At 38.6% G+C, this 13326-nt stretch overlaps 1 protein-coding gene across 2 annotated transcripts in view; it reads right to left on the reverse strand.

Annotated features, from left to right (window-relative positions):
* LDAH (lipid droplet associated hydrolase) overlaps nt 1-13326 on the reverse strand; it is a 113567-nt gene that overhangs the window by 90571 nt on the left and 9670 nt on the right. For both annotated transcript variants that reach the window (XM_069011673.1, XM_069011672.1), the window contains exon 2: nt 8781-8939. In XM_069011673.1, coding sequence (XP_068867774.1) covers nt 8781-8934 — 154 coding nt within the window. In that variant the 5' untranslated portion in view covers nt 8935-8939. The remainder of the gene's footprint in view (nt 1-8780; nt 8940-13326) is intronic.

A 13326-nucleotide genomic window follows, 5' to 3' on the forward strand; every position in this document is an offset into this window, starting at 1 on the left:
CATGAATATTTCTGCTAGAGATAAAGAAATGGCTAGAAAAGCTGGGAGAAGTGGCTTTGGAAATATCAGGAAAATAAGGGTGCTGTTCTTTGGTTTGTTTTGTGTGTTTATGTTTATGTGTATGCTTTTGCTCCTGTTCGAAGTGCGAATTTACAAAATATGGTGACACACATCCCATACAAGCATAGGAATAAAAACTGTTTTGAAGTGTTTATGCCTCACTGAAATAGAAAATTGTGCTCTTACTTCCTTACCTGCTCATAAGACCCGTCATAGGGAAAGGGAAAAACATTTTATCTTCCTCTATGTACTTCTACCTGGATTGCTATGCTGCACAAACTTTTAGCTCTACAGTGTAGTCTGTTCTCTGTGATTACTTTTGCATGCCATATACCAGTTACTGGAGAGTAGGATACCCAAAATTTTATTCAGAAAAAATAAAAAAATTCATCATAATGTAAAATACAAATTCTCCACGTCAGAATCTGACAACTCAGGGTCAAATGCAAAGAGTTGGCAGCTTCAGCTGGAGCTGTGGTGGAAACAAAAGAAGAAGCCTCAAGGGAGAGGCATTCTCAGCGAATCACTACCACCTGGAGCGGCTGGTGGGGCACCAGCTCCTGCCAAAGAAGCCTTCAGACAGAGTATGTGAACTCACATGTATTTATTTGCTGAGTGCTGCGGACTGACACCAGAATTTATCAAGAGACAGTTCTGTGGCAAATCCAGCTGAAGGAACTCCCACCTTCCCCCTTGACTATCACTCCCACCCTCCTACCATGGCTCACCAGCCTGAATTACAGTGGCACAACTCTGTGGGGGCCCTGCTGTGGACCCAAACAGGGAACTGTTCCAGCTGTAAAAAGACCCCAGAAATAAATGTATGTATTTATTTAATTCACAGCACGATTTCTCAAAGTATTGTTCTGGCATAACTGAGGGGTGGAATGGCACAGTGTCATGGGAAAAGGAATACCTTATGCCAGTATTGTTGACAAACACTTTGGATTGCAAAATAATGGCCTTAGGAAGTTTTTTAAGTGCTCCAAGCACTAATCTCTTGGATTTCCATTGTCTGGTGAGTCTTAATAAACACTCTACAAACAGTTTCTGAACTCCACACTACTTTACACTCAGGAACATCTGCTTTATACCTAAGTTCATGGTTCTAACAGCTGTCTGAAGGCAAGAGGTCTATGAATGGCCCAGTCCTGCTACCCAGTCTTTTCACTGGCTGCCCACATCCAAAGAGAGGTTCATTACTTAAGAGAGGTGGAATAGGGAAAGACACTCTTGAAAATTTTAGGAACACCAGGTAGCTTTCTATGAGCCAGTCTGATGAGCAGCCCAGCAAGGCAAGTAATATATTCAAAGATCAAGAAGTTGCTTCAATCCTTATGCTGCAGGGGAGGCCATGATAAAAGAGCACACCATTTCTCTTCCTCTCTTCAGGAAAGGGCTGCAGACTCACAGCCATCCTCTCCACGCAGTCAGAACAATGTTTTATAGTAAATACTCCGCTCAAATATAGTATCTGCAGAACTAAGTTTAATTCCAAGCACTGCAAATATCACAGAATGGATGAATGCTGCTGCTAAGCTAAAATGTAAAAGAGAAATTGTTCCTAAATAGAGGGAGTATCTGTGCACACACAGAGGGAATTCTGCTCAGCTGTTTGGATATGAAAAGCACATAATCAGGACAGAAATCAGATGCAAAATTCTGACTTTTTTTGGTTCCTGCTGATTAGCCACATGTGACTCAAGTGTGCCAGCTGGACTAGATGCCATTCTGAGCTCCATAACCCTCCAAACGCCTTGTCAAGAGAGCCAAGACTCCAATCAAATGAGATTTTTAAGTTGATTCCCTGGACCAGATGTGTTAAATAACAACATCTTCACTTCTGAACGCCTAAAATTTCCTTTTTCTCTGCTCCATTGCTTCAGCTGAGAATGGGCAACAGCAGCACTGCTCCCCTCGGGATAGTATAGTCAAAATAACCAAAGGTAACAGGACTCACGAAACCTTGTATCTTATACCAGCAGAGGTATGTGAAGATACACACACAAAGCAAAATGTTAATATGATGGAAAAACATCCACATAGGAAACAACCTCAGCTTTAGGTCACCAGAACTATGTGATACAGGATTAAGAAAAATGAAGTGTAAGTCTGTACGAACAGAGGTCCTCTGTAGCTTTTTTCAGCATAAGTACTAGTGTAGTTACACTTTACGACTTTCACCTAAAAATTCTCATTGCATGTAGAAGCATTACTTAATTCAACTCCCCAAAACCCAAAGTTAAATGAACAATTCCTTTAAAAAAAAGACTTAAAGTACTTTTATGTGATGAGTTATTTTCCTTAATGTCCTTTGGGTATTTACTGCTGTACATCGGAAGGTGATAGCTGCCCTGGCACAAGAATTTTTCACAGTGAGTAAGAGTGGAGCTGCCCATGGAGCTGGTCAATAATTTAAACATTCCAGGAGAGGAAGTATTTATTGTCTCACTCTATTGCAGCTCTGCTTCTATGTTTATTTGTTTACTTGGTGTTAGCTGATTGTAAGTGAAAGCTAGCTTAGAAATTAAGGATATTGTATAATTACAAATACTGTAAATGTGAATTAAGATTTGTTTGGTGATTTGGGACACAATATGTGAGGATGACTGGCCATCTACTGAGAAGTAACCCAACTGAAAGGTGAGAACAGAAGCCCCATCACTCCCAAATCTTATATTCTCTGCTCTAATGTGACTTGCTTTATCTCACTCCTCCTAATGCAAATAAAAGGCATTTGTATGACCCTCAACAACTAACGTAACTGGTTAATCACTGTCACATGGTCTTATAAAACTACTAATTTTTTTTCTGATAAGAATATAGTAGTGAAATAGTCAGTGCTTACTTGTGCATTCAGAGGAGAGCCTGAAGCCTGTAGATACATGGTATAACTATCTGGCTATTACAGCAATAACCTTGCCAAAACACACTATTTTTTTCTAATCTTTAGAACAGCTCCCTCTTCTGGCATACTCTGTTTATACTGTATTTAAGTACCATGCTTCATTCCCTACCAATTTTTAATTCTATTTGGTTCCCAACACCTTAAAAGCCCAATTTCATTGTTAAGGCTCTCACTGTTCAGTACAGCTTTGAAGTCAAACTACAGCTTTTGAAAGGGCAACTAATTCTTCTCAAATATTTATCTAACATTATCCGTAGACTTATCTTTACTACTTTTTGAAAGTATCCTAATGTCAACCAAGACCAGAATCCAAACATGGACAAGGAGCCTGGGTGGCCAGTTATGGGGCCACATTTGCAGGATCACTGAATTTGGAAGGGATCATCAGAGATCTCCAAGCCCAGCTCCTCCCTGCTCACACAGTCACAGCAGGCTGCACACATAGCCAAGTTCTGATTACCTTCACAGCTGGAGATTTTACATCTCAGGGCAACCTAACCCCTCAGCAGACAGAAATGCTCATGGCAGTGCCATTCCTATCTACTGGTTCTACGAACTACCGAGAAATTCGTGCTCCTTCCTTCAGCATCTGAATTAGGAGTTTAATATTAGGTTGGGTGAAATTGGGCCCTAATTAGAGTCCCTTTCTGAACCAAGTGTCATGTCATGGATTCAGCCTGATCATCCCCAAAAAAGCCCCTCCCCCCCCCCCCAAAAAAAAAATCAAAAAACCACCAAGCAAAAAGCAAACAAAGAAACAAAACCAAACCAAAGTTCATGAGAGCTCTCATAATCCTGCTGATAGTGACAAAACTGCAGAGGTAAACATAAGGACAGACATTTTTTCCTAGATGATGCTCTGGTACTATTCTTTCAAAAAAAACCCCAAAAAACAACCAACCACAAAACTAGAAAGAAGAAAAAACTGTCTAATGCATTCAGACAGAACATGTTCTTAACTTTGTTCATAGAATTGTTGCTGAAGCTCATTCAGTGACTGTAGGCACAAAACATGCATGATCCAGAACTTAGCAGTCCCCTTGCCCAGGAGGTTAGAAATCATCTTTCCTCTTAACCTACCTGTCCATTGCCAGCTACATTCCCTTTCCTCCAGTTGCATTCCAAAGGCAAATTGTGAACACTGCTATGTCCTGGGGGAAGAGACCCTGGCTGCTGACTTGGAAAGTAGTGTCTGAGAAGATAAAGTACCTTCCCTGAGTAACTCAATGGTCTTGGCACCAAAATCAGATTTTGCTTCACATAAACAATTCTGATTCATCCATGTGAGGTGCCAAGACTCCATACAGGATTCCAGATTATATCCTGGCTAAGGTTGCCAGAAGCTACGCACTGCAACCTCATCTGCTGATACTGAGGGTCCTTACTAGATCCAATTTAGTTGTTGTAGACCAACAGGCGCGTCTAGTCACATAAATTTTGTGTAAACTAAAACAAAACTGAAGAGAATTAAATATGCTTTACAGTTTGCAGAATGAGGAAATAGATTCTTTTACCCCTTGGTCTCGGTGGTGACAGTAGACCCTCTGAAGAACAATTTATTCCATTAACTGCTGAGCAGAGTGAATGATTAATAACTTTCAAAAAGCTGGTTTGGTGGGAGTCAAAACAACAAAATACAAAGGAACTAAGCTCCAGGGCTATATAATTAGTGCTATTGCAAAGTATTATTACATAGTGATTCTTATTATAACTTTTCTTATGCAAATGTTGAGGGTGATGACTGTTAAGTAAACAGCAGGTGAAGACAAAGCCAGATAATGTACTGAAAACTTTTCAGAGTCCCTGTTACAGTCAAAAATGGAACTTTAAAGATTTTAAAACTAACAGGAAGTCTCATCTCAAGAGAGAACATACTAAATACTTGTCATAATCCAGGAAAACTGTTTGCATTGTTTTCACTGGTGAAAAACAGGTCAGTAGTCTTCAAGTGAAACAGTGTAGTGGATATAAGTACATGTAACTACTCCTAGGAGGAGACGAGAATCCAAGTCCTCGCTTTCTGTTGTGTGTAAGCAATTCTTGACTCAGAGAATTAGCTCAGAAGAAAGATCTTTATACTTGAAAAAAGTGTCTGTGTAAATCCTCATAGCTCTTAAACATTACCAAGTGACAGCATGAGTTGGTAAAGTAATAAGATGATCCAAAAACCCAGCAGTGATCCAACTGCAAACATGTGGATCAAGAAACTTGGCAAAGCACAGGGAGTACTCTGCATGTAGGCCAGAGGATCAGATTCTGAAATTATTTCTGTATATTAATGAATGAAACTTGTGTAACATAATTATCACAAAAAAATGTTATTTACATTATATATGCTTCCCAAGTACAAGACTGTAAATTGCAAAATTGCCTTGTTTACAGCAATGGTAACACAAATTAGGAAGCCTGGAACAAAGGTATCCCAATGCAATGAAATGCAAGAAAAAGTTTGATGAAAAGCAAAATGTCATGAGCTAAACAGCACAGTGGTTTTCAGATTTGTAGAGTATTTATTTACAAGGCTAAATGTTTCATAAATAAACAGGCACAAATAGACAGATACTATTAAAACAGAAAAAAAAATTCCATTACACTTTGTGGATTCTGTTTTTCAATGAACAGAAGCAACGTTAAATATTGCTGTAATAGATTTTGTATTTCACTGCTAATTTTACACTAAACAAACACTGTAAAAGGGAAAACAGTCCTTTAGGACGCAAGAGGAAAAACAGTAATTTCTCTCCTTTCCATAACAACTACATTTAAAGAAAATCATGCACCTGATCCTTCAACTGTACATATTTAATGTTATTCTCATAAGTAAATCTCATCAATTTTAATAGAAAGGAATTCATATTAAGAAAGTCAAACAAATATATGCATATATTCTGGACTGAGGAAAAATTTGACCTTCTACATAGTAATTACCATAGTAAACACATTATTACTCCTATTCAGAGGTTTTGTGGACACAAGAAAAAAATGTTATGAAACAAAAAAAGTGTGTATTAAACATTTCAACTAATACAGGCAAGCTTTATTAAAATTATAAGTTCACACAGACTGCCACCAATAAAAAAATATGCACTTGTTGCAGTTATATGAGACTAAACTCTGCTGCATGTTCTGTATTCCAACTGCTTCAAGAACAGTGACCTATCAGTTCTCAGGAGGCAGAATCCTGCCTCATTTCAAGAAGTCAATGGGAATTTTGCCATTGATTTCAGAGTAGAAGAATGCTTTAGAGTTACTTTTTTTAAAAAGCAGGGAGAGGGAAAAGGCTAAGTTGGAGAGAAGAATCCTCCCTGTTCTGAAGTAACATGATTAAAACACAAAATGAAAATAAATATACAGGATTTATTCTCAAATCTCCTCCAACAAGTTGATTCCAGCAGAAGCTGAGAATTTTGTCATCCTTCTCAATACCCACCCACAACTGTTTGGCCTGACTACATATTAACAAAATCATATGCCTGAATTTCATTAGAACTGGAAAAGTATGTACCAGAGCAGTTTAATACACAGAACAGAGTAACACATGCAGCAGGACTAACCACTTTCAGTTCAGATCACTCAACGCTTGGCTGTGCATACTCTCTTTTTTTAAGCCAGAGCTGTCCTTGTCTGGATATTGCTTTCCTTGACTTGTGTACCAAGCTGTCCTTTCGCCCCTCATTCCATAAAGAATCTCAACCAGGGATACATGCCTTTCAAGTGTGAAAATTGCTGGACTCCAGACAGGCTCCACATTTCATACTCGGGAAGTTACAAAAGCACAAGGGGAATGCTCTCTAATCCTGACTGTTTAGGTACACTAACATGTTTCCAGATGACCCACATGTCTGGGTCTCTCCTAAGGCTGTGTTTTTCACACTGGCAGATAAGCTTTCCCTTGAAGGCTAAAAATGAGGCCTGTAACAGTAGTAAAAAAACCCACCATTTGTTTTATGGGAAGCAAAACTGCACTTTGTTATGCCAGGTCCCATTCAGCTCCCTGCGAGGCACAGCAAGAAGCTCGGGTAACTTGATTCACTACTGAATTTGGGCACCTAAAGTGAGGATAGCATTATAGCGGTTGCTGTGGTTTTAAATTGTTTCCTCAGTTAGAGAACTTCTAGTTTGTTACCAGCGTAATTCTGAAATAAGAGCAAAACCATAAATCAGCTGCTTGCAAAAGTCTGAAGACTATGACAGGAAGCACACTGAATATTTCACTAATGTCTATTTCTGAATACCTGTCTAGTTAAGATGTTATTAAAGAGTCTTCACAGAACTGTTCTGCAGGAAGTAAACTCCATGTAGCCCTGCCAACACATTTTCTCGCATTAAAAGTTTCCTATCATGAATATAGAGACCATGCAATGTATGTGATTTGGTACATTTTGAGCAAAATAACTTACGTGCCTTGCAGAGGTAACCATGCCTTGGATGCAAATGTTTGACTTTCATGCTCTTCCTCTACATATCTTTCTACTGATATAATTTAGCTTTACAGATTAATTCTTGTTACAGCCTCTACTATCAACCCAAACAGAAGGTATCAACCTGAATACAGGTGAAAGCTCCAGAACTTGTGGGAAAAAGAAACTCTAAACTTAGCTGTTCAATTAAACCTTCCACAAATGCCTTAACTGAGAGAAAGCAGCAATTGAAAAGCATGAAATCAGGCTTGTACCTCCAGAGAGGTACTAAAGAGATATTGCACAGTGTATTTGGTTTAAAAGGTTATTCCCCACAAAACAGGAACAAGATGTACTCATTGAAGGCTTATTCTTTTCAGTTAAGGAAAGAATTTAAACTTCACTGTCACTGGGTTAAAAGTTACTATTCAACTCCAGGAGGCAAGGGCATAAAATCACTGTGCCCAAGGAAACTAACATAAAATATTCCAAGGACCTTCTAAAACACTGTAAAAAAACCCCTGAAAATTTGAACCTGTGTTCTCTTTCACCACTAAGTAAAGACCAAGACACATATAATTCTATAAAACAGCAACGAGGTACACTAACAGTGAGCCAAAGTTGTGGATAATCAGAAAAGTCATCATCTGCACCGCTGATTCTGGGGGAAACAACAATAGTATCCAATACATTCAAATAAACTATAGAAAGCATTAGAAATCTGCAAACTGTAAGGCAGTGAAAGAGTCACAATATCTGTGCTTGAGTAGGCTCAAGCTCTACTTTTGTTAAAGACAGAATTCCTACAGTTTGTTGGCAGACTTCAATGAAATTAGGACTTCTCCTTTAATTTTAACATATGCTAAATGCAAGCTTAGAGCTCTCATTTTAAGACAGCCACATTTAAATATAACGAAGAACTGTACTCAGTTCAAGAGGGTCAGCATAAAAATTCATGTGCAAAAATCTAAGTTAAAAAACTTTTACTATTAAAAACCAACAACTTAAACAACTGGATCTAGAATTTTTCCTCACATACTGTAACTTTCACCTTTCAGTTGGCACACAGCTGACACTGCAGTAACACTTCAAGGTGCAAGAGATAAATAGAAGAAGAGCAATGAAAACAAACAAACAAAAACTCACAATGCTCTCAGTAAACCACCACCACCCCCAAGAAGATGAGTAAGACATCCTAATTTCTCAGTATTGCCTTCTGGCACTGTTACAAATAAAGACAGCAGTAGTAACCAAATGTAACAAAGAAATTTCACCATTGCAATATTATTGATTTTTTGGCCATATGCATGAGCCAAAATCTACCACTTACATGGTGAGATTTTTGAACATGAAACTGGACATACCCTTCTCAATCAACAAACTTCTCAACTTAAACAAAAAAAGACCCTTACCAGGAATAATCATGAACAAGAGCCTGGGTAGATTTTTACTTTCATCTTTTGAGAGGTCTTTCCAGGGCCCACACTTCAAGACATGGGTAGCAGCTCCACAACAGTAGATAAATTCTTCGTGTAAGGGGACTGGCTCTTCTGACCCCGACCTCATGTTTGCTGTTAAGCAGAACAAGATACTGTTATAACAGGTCAATACCTACAGAGTTGTCTCTTTGCTACTATACCTTCCCATAGAATAATTGCAAAAAAACCCAGACAAACCACCCCACCCCCAAACAGATGTCATATCCAGAAAACTGAGGCCCAGTTCAGTATTTGATGTCTGAAGAGGCTGCAGAAGTTGATACCTGTTACTACTGTCTGAGAGAAAGCATCTTTCAGTTTCTGTCATAGAAGTACACAATGATGAACTGGAAAATAACCTCTATACTACCTTAAAGGTAAATAGTTTTAAATTTCTTGCTCATGCTGTCCACTGAAAAGATTCATCTGAAACATACTTGAAGACAAACAAATGAAAAAATGCCAAACAAACAGAATTAGTGCATGAATGTCTTTGCAAGTTCTGTGTGCCTTGTAATAAAACTGGATATTGTAGCATAACACCATGACCCTTAACCATTAAAAGCAAAGTTAAAAATAACATTAGGCCTTTCAACTACTTTTGCTTAGTGAAAAAGGACCATTCATTTTTAAGTACAAGGATATAAATTCTATTTCCTAGTCAATTTTTGAAATCTCAGGCATGCAAACCAAAGCCTAAAATATATACAGGGTCTGCAGCACCATTAGGCGGGGGGCACTACCCTCACAAATAGCCACTGGAAACTTCTCAGTGCTACACAACTTAAAAGGAACAGATCTGACTGAAATTTTAAGTAATGACACTTGACAACATTAGAAAAGTACACTTGAAGAAAGAACATTTCCTTACTTTCTCCAGTTTTAATCTGGGGTTTTGAAAGGTTTAAGGTAAAGAACAGCCAAGGCAGAAAAGACAGAAAATGTTTTGTTTTGAACTAACAAGTACCACCTGGAAAAAAATTGAATATAGTACAAATGGAAAACACTTCTGGAGGGAAGGGAGAAGTGTTCTTTAATATTGTCAATTACAGCACAATTCTCTGGATGCAACCTTGTACCCCCACCCCCCTACTTCCCCCACATCCCCCCGCCCAAAAGAAGTTCTTTTAACGATAATGGAGACACCTTTACTACTTCATTGTTTGCCATGTTATTATCCAATTTACAGAGATTGAAATGTAAGTAAAGTAAATTTTGTCAAACTATAAAGAGGTATATATTTTTAATGCATTATCCCTGCTTTTATTTTCTTCATTATTAAAAGCTGAAAGAAACCAAGAGCAGTTCCAACAAAAAAATCCAGTTACACCAACAACCACAGTAAACATTAAGATGTCACCCCTTTTCTGAGCTGTTTACAATCCCAGAAGCAAAAGTAACTAGATCTTATCCAAAAAAGTAGGTTTTGGACTAAGTTTCTGATGACGAACCAATAAAATCTGTTGCTCATTTTCATTTTGAATTGATTTCACAGAACAAATCTAAATGGACATCCCACTGACAACTCTTCATTCAAAAGAAGTATTTGCAATGTTAAGGTCAGAAGTTAAGCAATGAGAAAAGAAAACTCAGCAATACATTTTGGACTGGAGTGGTAGGATTTTCAGGTTCACACAAACCTGTTGTGGTAGCTTTAGTCCAGTTTTTAACTTAACTTCTAATTTCAAAAACACACAGTGTTGCAGTACCTGAAAGGAAGACTGCACACTAAAGAAGAAATTGTTATCTCAAAAACTGCCCATCTGAGACAATTCCAAAAGGCTTCTTCGTACTAGCTTTATGTAATATCTGAGGGATTTTTATATACTTATTGTTAGGTTTTTAATTTGTGACTTTATGGCCTTTGGTAATAAAAATGGACAGAAGAGAAAAACAGGGAAAAGATAGTGGATATACTCCCAGAATACTATTCAGACCTGTTTCAAGATGAAATCAGTAATAGCTAAAAATACCTCTCTATCTCCTTCTTCCTAAATGAAGCTTTGAAGAACAGTATTTCCATTACAGGCATCTATCTTTGGCACAAGTTGACTTCATTTCCCCTAGAAATATCTTAAGATGGTCTATCAATTTCCAAACAGATTTAACAGGTAGAGGTCTCGAGAGATGAGGTCCCTACTGGCTCTGTCAGCCTGCAGAGAGGGCACATTTTGTGCCACAGCAGCTCCAAGAATGTTGAGGAGACAAAAGGACAAATTTGACTGGTGGGAGTTTCATGAGTTATCACAGAGAAAAGTAACAAAACTCAAAGAGATGCAACTACCTAGGAAATCAGACCTTATTACATCCCAAGCAATATTTTCTTCCTTTTCTTCAACCCCTGCACTTAAATTCTCAAAACATATGCAGGAACAGTATTACAAGAAATTCAGCTTCTGTCAAGAGTGCTTAATCTAGTATCAAAACTTCTGTTAGAATACAGCAATATGGGTTTCGATTCACAGGGCTTTAGCTCTAGATTAACACATCCTTAAATGTAGGTGTCTACCAGAAACAAACTCCTATTACAGGGTACAAAGACTTAGGTGGAAATACATGGACAGATTAGGGGAGTAACCATGGGATCAGCTTCTTGGTTGACACCTCAGGAGTAGAAAAATCCTCTCCTGGTTGGCAGAGCCTATAGTAAAAACATAGGAAGACACACACTTGCACCTGCAAACCAACATATATATTTAGGTGTCTCACTACTGATCCAGAAGCCACCTACAGTCATTTTTTCAGACAGGAGTATCTGGAAACAGAGTTAACCACAAAGAGCAGATTACCTCTGCCACATGATCAATTTTTTTCCTCTTTGGTTCAATTGACCCCAAAGTAAAATGCTGATAATAAAACTAAGTGAACTTTGCAAACATTGTGCTAATTATTTATGCATCTTTCCTGATAGTATATTTTAACTGCTCCATCCTACACTATTACTTGGACTTGACATTTTGCTTTAAAGATAACCTGGAAATAACAAAATTTGATCTGTACTAGAAGAGTGTTCAATGAAAATTATCACAAACTCAGACTAGCACCACATAATGTAATCAGAGTAAGTAAATTGATATTTGGCATATGAACTATTCGATCCCAAGACAGGACAAACAGGTTGGTGTACCTAATTTGAAGCATGATGCTGCAGTGAAAGATGCAATGGTAGCCACAAGGGCAAAGGTAAGTTGCATAAAACAGTGGTGAAACCAAAATAAAGGCGAAAGGACCACTGCAGCAGATTTGACATACAAGGCTCCACAAAATCCTAAGAGACACACCCCAAGGTGTCCATGGACAAGGCTACTGTGAGGTCACTCTATCCCTTCTGGTACATCACAATGACATTGGAAAAAGCTATCCAGGAGAGTGGTGGAACCACTGTTCTTGGAAGCATTCAAAAAATGTGTAGGTGTGGCCCTTGAGGACACGGTTTAGTGATGAACCTGGAAGTGCTGGGTTAACAGTCAGACTCAATAATGTTAGAGCCCTTTTCCAACCTTAACGATTCTATGATTGGGAAACGTGTCTGCAAACTGCAAAAAAAGGCAACCACCATGCCCATGTTAGAGTGTGCAGGGAGCTCTAGGCCAGTCAAACTCATCTCAGTTCACAGAAAGTTATTAAAAAAAAAAAAATCCCGCTCACAGTTGTACCCAAGAACATGAAACAACCATTAACGTACCAGCAATGTCTTTCAAGGATCAGTATTGGGCAATAATGTTCAATGTCTCCACTGAACACCTGCACAAAGGATAGGAGCCAGTCTCAGCAGGTTCATGCAAAATGTCAGGGGGAGGAAGACAAACCAACTGAAACACTGGAGGGCAAGGCTGCTATCCAAATGGACCCTGACAGGCTGGAAAGGTGGGAACTACATGAAACCCAAGGGCAAATGGAAAGTCCTGCACCAAAAGTTCAGTAACCCAATGCAGCAACACAGGCTGGGGGCTCAAAAGCTAGGAAGTGGCTTTCCAAAAAAAGACACAAATGATTAACAAGCTGAAAAAGAGTCAGTAGTGAGCCCCTGCAACCATCAAGCCCGAGTGTGTACAAGGCTACACAAAGAGTAGCCTGCAAGTCTTTGGACATGTTTATTTTCTGCCGCTTGGCATTGGAAAGACTAGACTACTCCATCCAGTTTTGGACACCTCATACAAGCAAGACATCAATATACTGGAGAAAGCCAACTAAAAGATATGTATGCTGAAGCATGTGATGTATGTCCAAAGGACAAGAAAAAACAGTCAAAACTTGCAGTGAAGGAAATTCCAATAACAAAGGTTTTCCCCACATGCACCATTAGGACTATTAAATAATGAAAGTTACCCAGAAAGGCAGACAACCTCCAACTGGACAATGCTTTCAGCAACCTGACCTGCTTTGATCTTTTTGAGAAAGGACCTGCACTACATCTTAGGGATAACCTACAAAGCTGGATGTATGTAAATTCATGAGACTGAACTAGATACACCATAAA

This window comes from Aphelocoma coerulescens, chromosome 3 (assembly GCF_041296385.1).
Source record: "Aphelocoma coerulescens isolate FSJ_1873_10779 chromosome 3, UR_Acoe_1.0, whole genome shotgun sequence".
In the NCBI taxonomy this organism is placed as follows: Eukaryota; Metazoa; Chordata; class Aves; order Passeriformes; family Corvidae; genus Aphelocoma; species Aphelocoma coerulescens.